The 16,388-nt window shown below is 44.3% G+C and overlaps 1 protein-coding gene across 1 annotated transcript in view; it reads right to left on the reverse strand.

Moving 5' to 3' along the window:
- The window catches only part of LOC121837810, a 151,618-nt gene extending 150,973 nt beyond the window's left edge, over window positions 1-645 (reverse strand). Inside the window, exon 1 of the mRNA XM_042293628.1 lies at window positions 582-645. Coding sequence (XP_042149562.1) covers window positions 582-645 — 64 coding nt within the window. The remainder of the gene's footprint in view (window positions 1-581) is intronic.
- Between the last annotated feature and the right edge of the window lie 15,743 nt (window positions 646-16,388).

The raw sequence follows: 16,388 nt of genomic DNA on the forward strand, positions 1-16,388 counted from the left end.
CGATCGTTATTTACAACTCACTGCATTTTATGACTACAAAAAAACTTGTAATCTGATTCGTCTAAAATGTTGGTGTACTAAACGGATGATTTGGGATTGTATGTTCTTGAACAATATTTAAGACGGTTGTTTAGACTCACCGGCGCCACTGAACTGTGTATGTTTACATGTTCCTCAGAGGGCGAGCAATATTTACAGCTTATTTTATAATTTTTCATACTAAAAATTGATCCCATGACTCGTGTGCAACTGGTTTTCAACAAATTCGAATCTAGCTCAGGTAGTCTTGATATTGTAATTTTTTTGACCTGAAGAAAAACTTCAAGAGTGCGCTGACGTTTTTCTTTAACTCTGATATGTAGACCAATTGTTTTGTGGATTAATATGTTGTTTCTTAGTGCATGACTAAGAAAGCCTAGCGCTTTTTTGTGGCACCCAAAATAAATCAAATAAATAAATAAATAAAAACTGAAAGACACATTTTCATTTGGAGGAAAAAGCAGACTGTTACCTACAGTTTAAAATATTACATTTACACATGATTTGAGTGACAAACATAACATTTTATAATAACTACTTACTTGCGCTGTCCAGCACCGCCATGAAATATGTCCATACAATACTTTTCAGAAGAGCGTGCCACATTTTGAAAAAAAGTGTTGAATTCACGACATACGAATGAAGCCGAGCGTGGCTGTATATAAGACGAGGCAAACAATGACAAAATCTCGCACATTTTGATGTCAGGTGACATTTTAGGTTTCAAAATAACATTTCTTGAAACGTGCTTTCTCTATAGTGCACATGATAGTTTGGAAGGTCAGCATGACCTATGTGAAATGAAGGATGTGGAAGTTGTTATTTGTGCCCTGATGTTAACCTAGTGGCCGGCATATACGTAGATTGAAAGGGCAGTACAAAATGTCAACAATCAAAGTCACTGTAGCTTGTATGTGATATATTGTTTACCGTGGAACAAGGAAGAGCGAACACGCAATCGACAGCAAAGTGTTGCCATTCGGAATCGTAATCGCAGCTAAAGTACCAATAATTTCTCGATTTACAGCGATGTATGCTGGTCGTGGGAACCACAGTGTGACCTCATGGGGTGGACACTGTCGTATGACAGAAAGTTGTGCCATTTTTCTGCCAATTTAAGGCTAAGTTCTTATAATTGCGATGTATAAGTGTCAATACACGAGTTGAAAACCGTGTATTATTACAGAAGCTTTATGAGATTTTCCTATTTCTATACAATGAAAAAAAAAATCCCCTGCACACTGCTAACGTACCCGTGTTCAGCGGGGTTTGTTTGATGAACGGAAAATAGCTGGGACTCGCCTTTTCTGTTTATTATAGATTTCGACCGCCCCTCTGATGATGCTAAACGGATGGGGTGTGCTGTCGGGGCCGAATGGACACTGACAAGTCGACAACCTATAAAAGACGGCTTCTAGACGTTTACGAAAATTGCGATGGTGAACTATAACTAGGTGTTTTATTATAAGGTCAATCATAAAAACAATATATCCAGCTATAGAAAATTTTATGGCACACAGCGTTAAGAATCTCTCCCATCTTATTTTGTTTAACCATTTTATGAAAGCGGACGCATGTCTTCAAAACGTAGTCGCTTAAACATTTATTCAGTTCTCCTTAGCCGGCTTTAGAATTTGTAATCGTTTAAAGTATAGTATCTTGACCATTGAGTTTTCTTTAGCCTGCTATAATACAATAAATGCGACCATAGAATTTTTTTTGGCCGACTATAGAGATATTTCTGACTCGAATGCTACAGACACCCGATCATTCACTTTAGGTGGCTATAGCGCAATGAATGTTCCAAAAAAATTATAGACAAACGCTCAGTAAGCTATTTTAGCCAAGTATAGATGACTTAATTTTCCTCAAGTGCAAAAACCCTGAGAACATTCAATTATCTACGGCCGGCTGTAGAAAGTTGTGTGTCACCAATTTCAATCACTCATGTCTCCGGCTTGAGCGGCGTCCGGCTTGAGTGGCGTCGCCGTCGCCGTCGCCGTCGCCGTAACCGCGCGGTGCATTATGGGTAAATTTCCCCGCTAAATCTAGCTGAAAAATTTCCCCGCTAAATCTAGCGGAAAAATTCCCCCGCTAAATCTGGCGGAAAAATTTCCCCGCTAAATCTAGCAGAAATATTTCCCCGCTAAATCTAGTGGAAAAATTTCCCCGCTAAATCTAGCGGAAATATTTCCCCGCTAAATCTAGCGGAAAAATTCCCCCGCTAAATCTAGCGGAAAAATTTCCCCGCTAAATCTAGCGGAAAAATTTCGCATGACCCCCCTCCCCGAGGTCACGTGAACCCCCCAGGTCACGTGACCTTGGGGAGGGGTTCATGTGACCCCAACGAGGTTACGTGACCTCAGGTAACGTGACCCCCCCTGAGAACAGGTGACCCTCAGTACCTTCCCTCCTCCTCCTCAAGAGCTGCGCTCTAATTCGGCGTTACAGGGAGTTGTAAACGGCTTTCATTTTTTATATCTGGATATAGAAACTTGTGTGGTACTGGGGTAGAAGCATTACGGGAAAACAAATTGTTTTACCCAGCTCTAAAACGTTTATTTGGCTGCAGTTGACAGCTGCCTGCAATCACTAGAGTTGATTTCCCTGGATATAAAAATGTTTAGGCTATAGATATTAACTTAATTAAGTTTGTCGTATCAAAATTAGCTGCCATGTTTTCTCCAGAAATTTACGCCACAATATTAAGAAACTGCATAAAATGAAATGTGCCTTTGTTTTGGTGACAGTTCAGCTATGTCAACGTTTAGCCTTATTCCCACATCAAGAGCTGAACGAGTTTATTTCAGCATATTTTTGTTAAAAAGATATAGAAAGTTGTGTGTCACCAATTCCAAGCAATCACGTATATTACATTTTTATAGCTGGCTATATAAAATGGTGCTGTACAGGGGTAGAAGCATTACGGTCAAAAAATGATTTTACCCTCGCTATAAGAAATGTTTAAGCTAGATATTCTAACCCATCTAAATCTATCATATCTAAAATATATGTGCCATATTTTATCGAGGAAATAACGCAATAATAATAAGAAGAGGCTGCATAAAATAAAAGTGTGCCTTTGTTTTGGGCACGTTTCTGCTATGGCTTTCCGAAATCGCATTTTGAATTGCTACCTAGAGCCTTATTTTGGCAGCTTGAATCGCTTCCAAATGTGTCTCTTGAACCTTCGCTCAAGAGCACAAAAATTTAATTTTGTCGCTGGAAAAAAAAGTTTTGAGGCTGCAATTGTTTTGTCTGACACAATTTCTAAATGTTAAGTCTCTTGTTGAAAAAAAAAAAGAAAGCTTTGAGGTGCAAGAATTGGACGTAGCGTGGTTGAAAATTGTGGTGGACATTATTGTCATTATGAGTCGACACTACAAAAAGCCTCTTTGAAATTTTTGTTTTGCTGCATTGACTCTGCCAGCAAAAGACATAACATTTAGGAATTGTATCATGCGAAAAATTAAGAAACGTAAAATGCATGAACAGTCGGATAAGATCCTTCACTGAACCGAACACGGTCAGCGTGACTAGAAGTAGACCGCTCCCTCAACCCGTTTCGTTGCTCCCTTCCAGTAAGAAAAAAATGAGGCATAGGAAGTTTTCTCAGACCGCATTTCCTACACCGCTCAGCCTTTCGCAACGAAGAAACCACTACTGCGCCTGCGCAGTGATGGCCTTGACTGTAGAGCTCCGAGTATCGTAGCGGGTTGCGGAGAGGCTTGCTAGACGGCGGAAACAATCTGCAAAAACTCCCTCATGTCACAAGAAATGGGCTTCCGAGTTTCTGGGCCAAGAGCTTAAAGGAAACCTACACAAAATGGGGAAATCATTTCTTTTTTTCATTTCTTCATGGCGTCGTAAACGTTTCTATATGTGATAACATTCAGCCACGAACAGCTTGATTCACGTGTCTCTGAAGCGCCGAGTGACTACAGGCAACACCTCGAACAGGTAGCCAAGCTGCCCATATATATTCCTGCGACTGCTCTGCTTTAGTAATTTGTGATTAAAAAAAAAAAAAAAAAAAAAAAGACAACACGCGGGAATGGGCAAATGTTTGTTAACCCTTATTACGTTAAGCATGACGTTATGGAGTAAGAACAATGCAGGCAAATAGAACGAATGCTTTAATACGTTTGCTATAGAATGCTGGTCGAAAGCATTGGTACGACCTGGCATGATGTCGGTACAAAACACGATACGTGCGCATGCGCGTTATTAAAACGAAAAATTAAAAAAGAAACGACGCAATCAAGTTAGCGGTAGGTTGGTTTTGAAGGACAAGGGAAAAATGAAACGAAATGAACGTATTGCATTTGCGCCTCTTCCTACACACTAGCATCCGAAGAATCCAGAATTGCAGAGCTGTAGATGCAACTTATGCCTCGTTCACACTTGTGAACCGGCGGCCGGATCCGTCAGAACTCTGACGCCCGGCGACGAAAGCAGGCAAAATTTCCGGCGGAGAGCACGATCGCTCTGGGACCAATTTTAAATGCCGGAAAAAAGTTGTCTCTCGCCGCTAGCCAATCAGAATGCACGGGGGACGTGGTGCGTGCTGACGTCATATCCCCGCTGACGAGCTGGCGGTGATGGCGATGACACGCGCGCGGGCAAGGGGGAGGTTTGGGAGCTTTCGTCAGCTCTCGTCTGTTCGGGAAACTGCGAGACGCTCGCGCCGCGTACTCCGCAGGCGGCAACAAATGTGAACGGCCCGATCTTTTTTTTGGCGATCGAATCTAGTCGGCGGTGAGTGCTTATTTCGCAAGTGTGAACGAGACATTACAGGTGCGACATCTTCGACGCTAGTTTATCTAAGCCACGCCAACATAAGATATCATAACACTGTAATAAGGCGTATTCCGTTTCAGCGTATGCTAAAAATATATTTTTTAGGCGAGTTCTTTTTTGTATTTTTTACTTACAAGCGGCCGCAGCGGTGACGGGCGGAGAGCGCATCACGTGCTCCATTCCCAGAGCTCGATTGGCTGAGATCGTAGCGTCCGCTACGGTCAGGTCGGACGTACGCTGAAACAGTGTGCGGCCCAAGCTAAATGATCTCGTAATGTAGAGCCAATATTATAGGCCAGTCCCTTAGCAAGTAGAAGGACGTCTCTCTGTTGTTCTCTGATTGATTTTATTGCAACAAGCAGGATCTTAAAACTGTTGTGCATGCCTGCGTCGATACCATTGTAAATGTATTAACGTTTGAGGGGACGACTACAACCGTTTCATTGCCGAAGGCGTCAGTACCTACAAATGCAAGTCGTGTTCAAAGCGACGTGACCCTGATGAAGCGAAGCTGAATGCCACTGCGTCGGACACGCCCAAAAAGACGCCGTGAAGGACGGCGAGGAAAAGGGTTCCAACAACAAATCATTGGTACAGAGAAGCTCCCACGAAAAACTTGTTTTGTCCTTGACAGCCAAATTGGACTTGCTTGTAGGCACTGTTTAGATATTGCGCGAGGAAAACGCCATGATAAGAAGTGAGCTTCAACAAGCCAAATCTTATTGGACGCAGCTCGTCTGTGCTGCTCCCAAGATTACCGATCGTGCAGCGTCTCGTGCACACAAGAGTTACGCCGGAGCCATGAGTAGTCAGAATACTACCGGAAACAGTCGCCACCTTGACAATGACGCTGGTCCTGCAAAGGACAAGACTGCTTTGTGGAACATCGCTCCACCAGCTCAGACATGTGCCTCTGGTTCTGTCGTCGAGGATTCATCACTATGACACGCTCAGTCACGGACGACGGATTTCAACTTATGACGAAAAAGAAGTGACTTCCGCTCGCGAGTGCTGGTGCGTGCACAAATTCCTCACTCTCCTCAATTCGCGGCCCCCTGTAAAGCGGGCACTTTTCGTGACAAGGTAGAGCCCGGACATGGCGTGCGAGGATGTTACCAAGTTCCTGTCTTCAGTGTTCCAAACTGGAATACTTCAGTGTACCAAACTTCACGGTAAGCACTATTCATACAATTCCTTTCGTGTGAGCACTACTATTGATTGCCTGATCAAAATTAATAACTCTAGAGCTTGGCCCTTGCGTGACCCGGATTCAGAGCGACCAACAGCTAACAAGGACTCGTGATGGACAACATCCGTGTTACGAGGCGCGTTCATAAAGTTCGTATTATCGGCAAAAAAAAAATTGAAAAAACGGAACAAAACAGGCATCAACGTGAGCACGCGTCCGTCTAGTTTCCGCACAGTCAAACATCGCATGTCATAGTAGCGCGGAACGCCGCTACGAAGTCGAAACAAAAATGGCACCGCCCGTCGGTGCCAAGCACTTGCAGTGATCCGTTTTTTCCATTTGAAGGGAAGCAATGCCAAGGATATTCATTCCAATCTGGGAGTGTTGTTCGGGGACAACGCCCCAGTTTATGACACTTTGGTTAAATGGCGCAGACGCTTCAAGTGTGGCCAAATAAGAGGAAAGCATTTTAAGAACGATGACCAAGTAATTGCTGAAGTGGAGCGATTCCTGAACATTCAAAAAAAGGAGTTTTATAACGACGGCCTCCGGCATGTGGTCCATCGCTTGAGGAGTTCTATAACAATGGCCTCCGGCGTGTGATTCATCACTGGAAAAAGTGGTTAACGTCGCGAACATGTAGAGAAAGTCTCAACTGTTACTCGAGTTTGATTGCTGGATCTGTATTCCTTCGTGACAATGACATGAACGTACTCGAATTTGATTGCTGAATCTGTATTCCTCCGGGACAATGATAGGAACGTTATGAACGTCTTTCGTACTGCCAAAACGCACCTGGGTTACCATGCCTGATGCTTTTTTTGAAGTGTCACGACTTCCGATTTTCATGTGATCTGCCTTACGGAAACTTGGCTTACACAAGCGATCTTTAGCAACGATTATTTTACTGACGAATATTGGGTCTACAGATGGGATAAGGATTCAACTGACTCGCGGGCCACTCTGGGAGGAGGCCGGGGTACTCACGGCAGTGCATAAATTGTTATCATGCTTTCGCAGGTTTAATCTGCAAGAAGAAAATGAATTTATTTGGGTGCAAATCAGTTTTCCGGGCCAGCCTCACTTATTAATTAGAAATTATTACTTCCCACCTCGTTCTGACACACAATCACTCATAAGCAGTTTGAATTAATTTCCCGGTGCTGTAGATTTGTCAACGAATGATGTGATGATCGTGGGTAACTTTAACGTGCCTAGCGTTGATTGGAATACAAACAGGATTAGAGCTACATTAAGTTAGTCATGTGCTAGAGTCGAAAAAACAATGGAGTTTGTGAAATTATTGGGCTTTTTCAGCTTAATACTACAACAAATGGGGCTAGACATACGCTTGCCTTGTGCGTGACTAACATATCGGCAATCACATTCGAGATTGCTGACTGTCCTATTGTCTTTATCGATAAATGGCATCCACCATTTGCTCTTTCTATTGTACTTTCTGCTCGGACGTCGGCAAGTAATCAGTCTCTCGGGTATAACTACGCTCGTGGGGATTGCCATGGTCTTTACAATCACCTTCGCAACGTAGACTGGAGCGTTATCTAATGGCACAGTTATATGTCTAACAGACATCGTAACTTCAGCCATGAATAATTTCATTCCAGGCAGAAGTGGTCCAACTAGAAACGACCCTTTTTGGTTTTCCAGAGAGCTACGTGATGCGTTCGGTAAAAAAGCGAGCTATAATAAAAAGAAGTACAATACCGGCATAAAGAAATGGCAGGGTCTGTTTAAAAAATATCGTTCAGCAGCCAAAAAGTTGATACGGCGAAATTCAGTTGAACGCAATTTGAAACGCGATCCTAATACTCTATGAAATTACGCGAAGTGTTTGAGGACGTCTAGTCGATCGAAAACTATTTCATTGCAAGACGACTCTGGATATAAATCTGAGCCGTCCGTCGTCTGTGACCTTTTTGGTACTTTCTTCTCTTCCGTCAGTAACTTGATTACTCGGTGCACTGTTATGACCGATCCTCCTCTTCAATCTACCCGCAGCTTCGCAGTTTCGAATCTTACGCTTGAAGATGTGCTTTCCGCAATAAATGAGCGCGTTCCAAAAAACGTCATGCGGTGAGGACGGAATTCCTGCTTTCATTGTAAAGGGATGCAAAATATTTTTGCCCCTGTGTTGCTACGCGTTTTTAACTTGTCCTTAGACGCCAATGTATTTCCTCAAGGATGGAAGAATGCAGTAGTTGTACCTATACATAAATCTGGTCGCACTGATGGCGTTAATAACTATAGACCAATTTCTCTTCCTCGTTCTTTTTCTAAAGTATTTAAAAAGGCAATGTGTAAGCATATTTATCTTCATTTTAAATCGCCTCTTTGTTTCAACCAGCATGGTTTTTGTCAAGAGCGTTCAGTGGAGACAGACCTTGTATCATTTTTGGAACACACTCTGCTTAAGGTCACGTCCCATGGACAAGTTGGTGCCATTTATTTCGATTGCTCTGAAGCTTTTTATCTCCTAGTTCATAAGTTGTTCCTTGCCACATTTTCAGCGTTGGGCATGACTAGCTCGTTTTGCAGTTGGTTGTCTAGTTATCTTGGCGGAAGACCTAACAGAGTGCTGTATGAATGGTGTATTTTCTGCCCCATATGTTTTAAATACTGGAGTGCCTCAAGGGTCCAATCTTAGGGCGTTGTTATTCAACATGTTTGTCAGTGATTTGGTAGAGAGTGTGCAACATTCAAAGGTGCTCCAGTTTGCAGATGATCTTAAGATTTATCGCGAAATTCCTTCAACTGACTGCCTAATGTTGTAAGACAGTGTTCAGGCAGTTTTAAACTGGTGCGTGAAAAATAATTTGGCACTTAACCCTAGCAAGACCAAGGTAGTTTTCTTTACACGTAAGACAAGGTACGTTGAGTACTCCTATATTAAGTTGGGTTCAGCTCTCGCGAGGTCAGATACTATTCGTGACCAGAGAGTGCTGTTTGATTCCTGACTTTTGTTTACTGAGCATGTTTCGACAGTTATGAATGATTCTTATCAGGTGCTATATGTTATTTCTCAAATTACGCAAAATTTTTGCACTTACACTAGCATGATTCATCTATTTCGCGCCCTAGTTTTGTCTATACTTGAGCTCTGCTCAGTCGTATGGAACACCATTGGATCGACTCAATCATTTTTTTTTAGAAAAAGTGCAGCGTCGCCTTGTGCGTATTGTTTACGATAGATGGGTTGGGAGGGGCATATATTTTGATAATGAATACTTACGTAATCTGCTTGACCTGGTACCCTTGCACAAAAGAAGATTAATGCGTGACATGACTCTTTTGTATATCATAGTAAACACTACAATTGATGCACCTTTGCTTTTAAGTGCGATTTCTTTTAGCGTTCCTCAAAAGCGTATCAGATTTTCCTTTTGATTTCTACCTGCAGAAAATTGGTGTCCAGCCCCCCATGACGCGCCTTCAGCTCCTCTATGATCGCGATAAGAGTGATTTTGAATTGTTTTCATTCCTCTTAAATTTTAGAAGAGCAGTGTTGGCGTCTTCATAAACATGTGTGCTCTGTTGTTCTCCGTAGTTTTATTTATTTCCTTTTATCTTTCCTAAATCCCGTCTTGCTTGTTTTTTTTTTTTTTGGCTGTATGTTTTTTTTTTGTTTGTAAGATGTGTGCACTAATAAGGCCACGAAATATTTTGGGCCACATTATACGGAATAAATAAATAAATAATAAATCTGTGTCCTCTAAGATCGTCAACAATACTCACAATGCGATAGGCATAACGAGCTTTATAGTCGCCGAGTAAGAGCCAGAAGTGGACGTTGTGTTGTGTTCGTTCCCTTCAGTGTTCCTGAGTCTCGGGTTTTATTACCATGACAGATCAGAGCATCAAAGTTTAATAGTGTGTGTTGATGCATTGTTATATTGCAAAACATTTCATATACGTCACTTGAGCAAACGCCAGCTTTTCACTTGAAAAAAGAAGCAAAAAAACACTGCCATCGAATGCATGCTATTACGACGAAAGCACGTTATATTAAAATCTTCAGAACTGCCAATTCGTAAAATTGTCGATTAGTACAAAAGGTTAAAGATCGCAGGAGCTTCCTCACTAAAAGTTGCTGTGATTATCCCTTGACCCAGGGCCGAAACAACTTCCCCTAGGCCCCACACGCGACGTTTACCTTATGCTTCGATTCTCAGACATTCCAACGTTCAAAGGAAGTTAGAAAAATGCGAGAATGCTATACTAAAAGCTCTATCGTAAATCATTGACGAGTACAAAACGTGAAAATCGCAGGAGCTTCCTCGCTAAAAGTTGCTGTGATTATGTGGTTACCTGGTTCTGAAACAACTTCCCAAAGGCTCTACCTACGACGCATACATTTCGCGTCGATTCTCAGACATTCCAACTCCAAACAAAGCTAGGAGTGTGCGAAAACTGCATGCTAAAGGACTTATCGATCCTCGGACACATCCAGGAGTCCGAGCACCGCCACGGCGATATGACTGATGCTGTTGCACTGGTGCTAATATCTAGAGCAATCTTGCAGAGAAAGCGTATAAAGTATCAATATTTCCGATCTTCACATTATACCTGCGACAGAGAGCACGAAGAAGCCCGAAATCGTCGGGAAACAGCTGCACATCACGATTTCGCGCACCGAACAAACTCGCATCCATCCACCAGCTCGGGTCCTGCCGTCTTAGCGGAGACATCACGGTTCTTTCGGGGTCTCGTGGTCTCTTGACGAGTAGTCACTCGGTTGCTATGGAAACCGAGCCAGCTCGAGTCGTTGCTATGGTACCGCGTGTGACCAATCGCGGTGAGAGGCGCAACAGGGAAAAGCGCGGCGCGACTCTGGCAGCTAAGCTGTCATGTAGGCGCTTTCACGGAGTCAGTTACTGGAGCTGCCGCCAGTCGGCGCGCCCTCCGCGCGCTTTCTAACTGAAAACCCAACAAAGTCAGGAGAGGCACCCAGGGTTAAAAAGAGGAGAAAACGTAAGAACAGGTATAAACAAACAGTACAGTCAGTCATTGGATATATGAACATGCAGGGTGGTAGAAATAGGTTAAAATTGGAAGAGGTAGAGGAGCAACTAAGAAAGGAGGATTTAATGGTGTATGGGTTTTTGGAAACACATCTCAGAGACATGGAGCAGCCACCTTGCAACCCTGACTATGTGTGGTAACAATGCAACAGAATGGGGGGAACGAGGAAGGGAGGTGGAATTGGAGCATTTATTAAGAAGAATATAAACTTTCAAAGGATCAGAAAGGAATGCGCTGAACATTTGTGGCTGAAAGGAAAAGTCGCTGGGGAATCAACAGTCCTTGGAGTTGTTTACTTATGGACAGGGACAGGTGCTAAAGAGGAAAACAGAAAAATTATTGATTGCATATCAAGAGACATTACTGAGCTAGGGGAAGGTTCTGAAATAATTATTATGGGAGATATGAATGCCCATATCGAAGGTCTGGATGGGTATACGGACTCAACTGGAAGCATATTAGTAGAACTGGTAGAAAAACATGACTTAGTTTTATGTAATACCAGTCAGAAGTGCGACGGGCACATAACGTTGGAAACTGGCAATCTACGATCAACTATAGATTACGTACTCATGTCACACAAAATATATGGTAAGTTACAGTAATGAAAATAGATGAAGAAGGTTCCAAAAGTCTTGGTAGTGATCACAAGCGTATTAAGCTGAATTTTGCCAGAGAAGTAAATGCTGAAACTAGACAACATAATTCAAAGCAAACTTTCTGCAGCGACAAAGAGTTGGAAATAGTTGCTAAAAGAATAGAGCAAGCAGTTTCAGGGCAACAATATACATATTGGTCCTATGAGAGCCTAACCAGGCTTTTTGCTCTGGAACTAGACAAAGTTCAGAGCAAACGAAAGGGGAAGCAAGGACATAGACCAAAAAGCTGTTGGGACAAAGAAGTGAAGCAGGCGATACAAAAACGTCAAGAAGCCTCTAGAGAACACAGGTATTCCAAGCGCAGTGGGGATTCAGAAACGGAAGTAAAGAAAAAATGGGACACTTTTATAACTTGTCGCCGAGAGGCATCCAGTTTGATCAATGCGAATATTCAGAGAAAGGGTGAGGAATGGATGAGTAATGTAAGCAAGAAAGATAGAAACGCAGCTAAGAAGTTTTGGGAGCACTTGAAAGCACTCGGTGAAACGACGCAAGCTAGACAGAGGTTCATACTCTCGCATCAGGGAGATAAATTAGAGGGAGATGATGCGATACGATATATAGGAGCAGTGATGGAGGAGAAATTTCGGGAATGGGTACATGTGGAAGATAGGAGAACCGAAGGAAGTAGCAGTCCAGCTTGTGACATCGCGGATTTTGGACAAAGAGAATGGGAAAAGGCGGAACGAAGAGTCCCTGGTGGCACATCGACAGGCACAGATGGGATCCCAATCAAGCTGGTGAAGAATTTGGGTCCAACATCTAAGGCAAAACTAAGGGAGGCAGTGAGCACTATGATAACAAAAGGAAATATTCCAGATGAATGGAGGCTTAGTAGGATGAGCATGATATATAAGGGAAAGGGAGATAAGTCTGATATTAGGAATTATCGTACCATAACCGTGACACCAGTTATTTACAGGATGGTAATGCAGATTATAAAAAACAGACTGAGGAGTGGCTAGATTGCGAGGGCATACTGGGCGAGTTACAGAACGGGTTTTGGAAACAAAGAAGGTTGGAGGACAATATATTTTCTCTAACACAGTGTATAGAAATCGCCCAAAAACGAAATAGAGAGCTCTGGCTGGCATTTCTGGATATTAAGGGTGCCTATGACAATGTGAACCAAAGAAACCTGTCGGACATAGTGGAGAGCTTAAACCTAGATGAAGGACTAATACCCCATTCACACGACCGTCAAGGTACCTTTAGCTAAGGCACCTTTATTCTCTGCGGCCAATCAGTATCCGTGACGGACACATTTGAACACAAACTCCAAGACGCCTCTCTCTGTCGGGAGAGAGGTCTATCGATTAATCGACCGGAGTCTTCGTTGGCTAGTTGTCACACACGTCACTCAAACCGTAGCAGGACTTGTTTCACGAATCCACGTAAATGCCGAAGTATCAAGCGAACACAAAAAAAAACTACCCGAGACTACGGTGATGACAGAAATACGACGGGAAACAAGTCTCAAAAGTACCACACACGAGAGCAGCGGCGACGAAAGGCTTAACGTTGTCGACCCATCTCTTGCTGGTGTGCGCTCCCTGCGACAATGACTGGATTTCTTTTCGGTTTCCTTCCCTTCTGAGATGTCTCAGCGTTCCTTTTCAGACAGTCAGCAGCTCACACACAACGTAACTTTACCAGAATCGGAGCCATGTGGCATCGGCAGCATCCAGCCGGTCCTTTCGAAAAGTGTGGGGTGCTGCGGAACTGCACGTAGTCCCGCGGTTACGGGGATACTCATAAATATAAATTTGGTACTCTCAACGTTGATAGCGCGTTGTATATTACGTTTATATTCTATATATAATAAATTGAACAAGACTGCGCCTTTAAAACGTATATTAAAGGGGTAGTGAAACGAAATTTTAGCGCCGATCTTGTTGCATAAATATGGGCTAGGGACAGGCACCACCTCGGAAATATAAATATTGCGCTGTAAAACACAGGAGAACTAATTTTAAACATAATTAAACGATTTCAAATTCTCATCTGGTGGATGGGGGGAAGTTCTCGTGACATCACTTGTGCCAAAATAGTAGCGCCGTTCTGCGGCAATACGGCGTGCCGGCGGAATTCGCCTAGGCCTGAACGCGTTCGCAAAGCCTTGGCGGAGAAAGCCAAAGCGTAGTTGGCCACAGTGAGCTCGTTCTCGTTGCGGCTCTTTGCACGACACGGCCCGAGCATGCTTCTGGCACGGCCGTTATTAGTTGCTGCGAGTCGCGAGCTGCAAGCCGACGTTAAAAAGGATATGTTTGAACTACGAGGGTGTCAGCAAGAGCCACGCAAATGCCAAATACCTGTTCACACTCGGAGCGGACACGCGCGTTTGATCGAAGTGGTGGATTCGCTCTGTTAGACCGCGTTTCGGTAAGCGCTTCTGGACCGATCTTTTACGATTGCAACTCGATACTGACATGACACTCGGCAAAGAAAGGTTAGACCGACATCGCGTAGCTCCCACGAACTGCTATAGCTCGACACTGACGTAGCGTCGAGTCAGAATAAAAATGGCATACTAATAACAGAGTGTACATACCGAGTTGCCAAGGTAATCCGTATGGCGTTTATTTGAGCTCTATATCACACAAAACAAGGAGATATAATCAATGAGAGTCCCTTTTCGACGACAGCGTTCGTCACCGCTGTCTCGGAAAACAAGAAGATCGAGATGACAAGGGGGAAATATTGACCTCTGAAATTTAGTTCAGGGATCAAACTACTCATCCGGTAAGGGTCCACAAGGGTCGCGCGGGCATATTACATTCAGCAGGCCAGCCGGTCATGGACAGACGGTCTTGGCCAAGGACCGCCGGAGCAACGGTGCGCCGAGTCGATGTTGCTGCTAGGCCTACTATATTCTGCCGAGCTCGCTCGGTCGGCAGAATCGTGGCTGTTGTAGCTCTTCTTGTGTGTTTGTGGATCCTGCGTTCTTGATCGTGGTCTGTTTTAAGTACTCCTTCCTTTTTTCTTGCTGGTTGAAGTCGGGACGCGCGAGAAGAGCACGAAGAAAAATAAATGTCCGTTAGTGGCCGATACCAAGTAACTGAGCGACGCTGTCGGCCGTGTTGATTTGATCGTAAAAAGTGCGTAAGACAGCTTCGGAGCTGTCGTAGGATTCTGTCATAACCTGCGCAAAGGTTACGATAATTTCGTTTCGAGAGCACGGGTTTTCTCTCAAATTTGTCGTACGCACTTTTTTCGTCGTGAATTCGCTTTGAGAATCCGGCCTCAGAGCTGGTTTTGTGAGTGCTGCCGTGGTTGCCGACTTGCCGTGGTCCCGTGGTGCAGCGTGCGTGCAGCCCTTGCACATCTCAAACGGCCACGTTGTCACAGTCGTAAATCGTCGACGCGCCACCAAGTGGCAACGCTCGTAACCACAACATTCACGCCGTAGCCTTTCCCGACCGGCACAAGTGACGTCACGAATGCGCCCAATATCCCAAGACGCATCGCGCTCTCCGATGGCCGATTTTTGAGCGCGCGCCCAATCGGGCCCATCAGGGTGAAAAATATAGCCATCCGTTCAAAATACAAACGCGCGATTATGATTTATGATTATCATTGACCATATTGAACCTATTTCTGACCATAATAGGTGTATTTCAAGTTTCGCTTCAGTATCCCTTTAATGTCGGATAAACGCGCATGAACGAACACCACCGCGCCGCTCGTCAAGGAACATTCTTTTCACGTCGATAGCGTATTCTCACGTAGTTGCGCCATGGACTTCCTTCCTTCGCCATTGTGACGTAACCTCTCAGAGCGCTATGGCCTTGTCTTCTAGGAGGTGTTGGACAAATACTTGACTTGGGGTAAGGAACGGGGGGAAGAGGGGAAAGGGGGAAGGAGGGAGCGCCCCTAGCGGCGCGCGTGCGCTATGGAGTGAGGGCAAGAAGCACCGCGTCCCGCGTCAACAAACCATTGGAATGCCACGTTGTCGGCGTCTGTGTGAGTCTCCGTACTTTTTCGCGTTGGAATTGTCGATTCTACGTCCTCATAGCAATATGTCTTACCACTTTCGTCGCCTGAGCGAAATTATCAAGGCTCGTTACGCCGCAAAACTTTCAGTAAATAGCGGTGGCGTAGCAACTTGTTTTTTTTTTTTTGGGGGGGGGGGGGGGTGGCAAACCAAACCTCCCCTCCCCAAGGGTCGAGGGGCGGTTGGTATTCCTTGATCGCCGCGGGTCAGTGTTTGCCGTGCCCAGTGGCGGCTGTTTCATGGGGGGAAGGGGGGGGGGGGGCACAACATTTGCTTTGCCCCCCAAGTCTGAGAACTGGTACGCCCATGGTAAATAGTTGGACGTGTGAAATTTCATTCGGGTGAATGCTGCAGAATGGACGCCAAAACCATGATGAGATTCTTCTCGCTATATTCGGTCACGACGTCGCTCGAGCTGTAAAAGTGTTGACGGTAGCGGCGATGATCGACGTCGATACTGAAAATCGGAAGCGGAAACAGACGAAGTGATTGAGGCGTAACAATTCGATGATGGCCACTGGTACCATTGATCAGAATCTTGTCTCGGACGAACGGAGGAGACAAAAAACACATGAAAACTTATCTTCAAACCTTTTCCGACTTTTCTGGTCCCCCGTCGCGGTTTTTTGACGAGAAGGCAGGTTTTTGTCTGGTTTCTTTCTAAAGA

This window comes from Ixodes scapularis, unplaced genomic scaffold (genome assembly GCF_016920785.2).
Source record: "Ixodes scapularis isolate PalLabHiFi unplaced genomic scaffold, ASM1692078v2 PGA_scaffold4__175_contigs__length_147842914, whole genome shotgun sequence".
In the NCBI taxonomy this organism is placed as follows: domain Eukaryota; kingdom Metazoa; phylum Arthropoda; class Arachnida; order Ixodida; family Ixodidae; genus Ixodes; species Ixodes scapularis.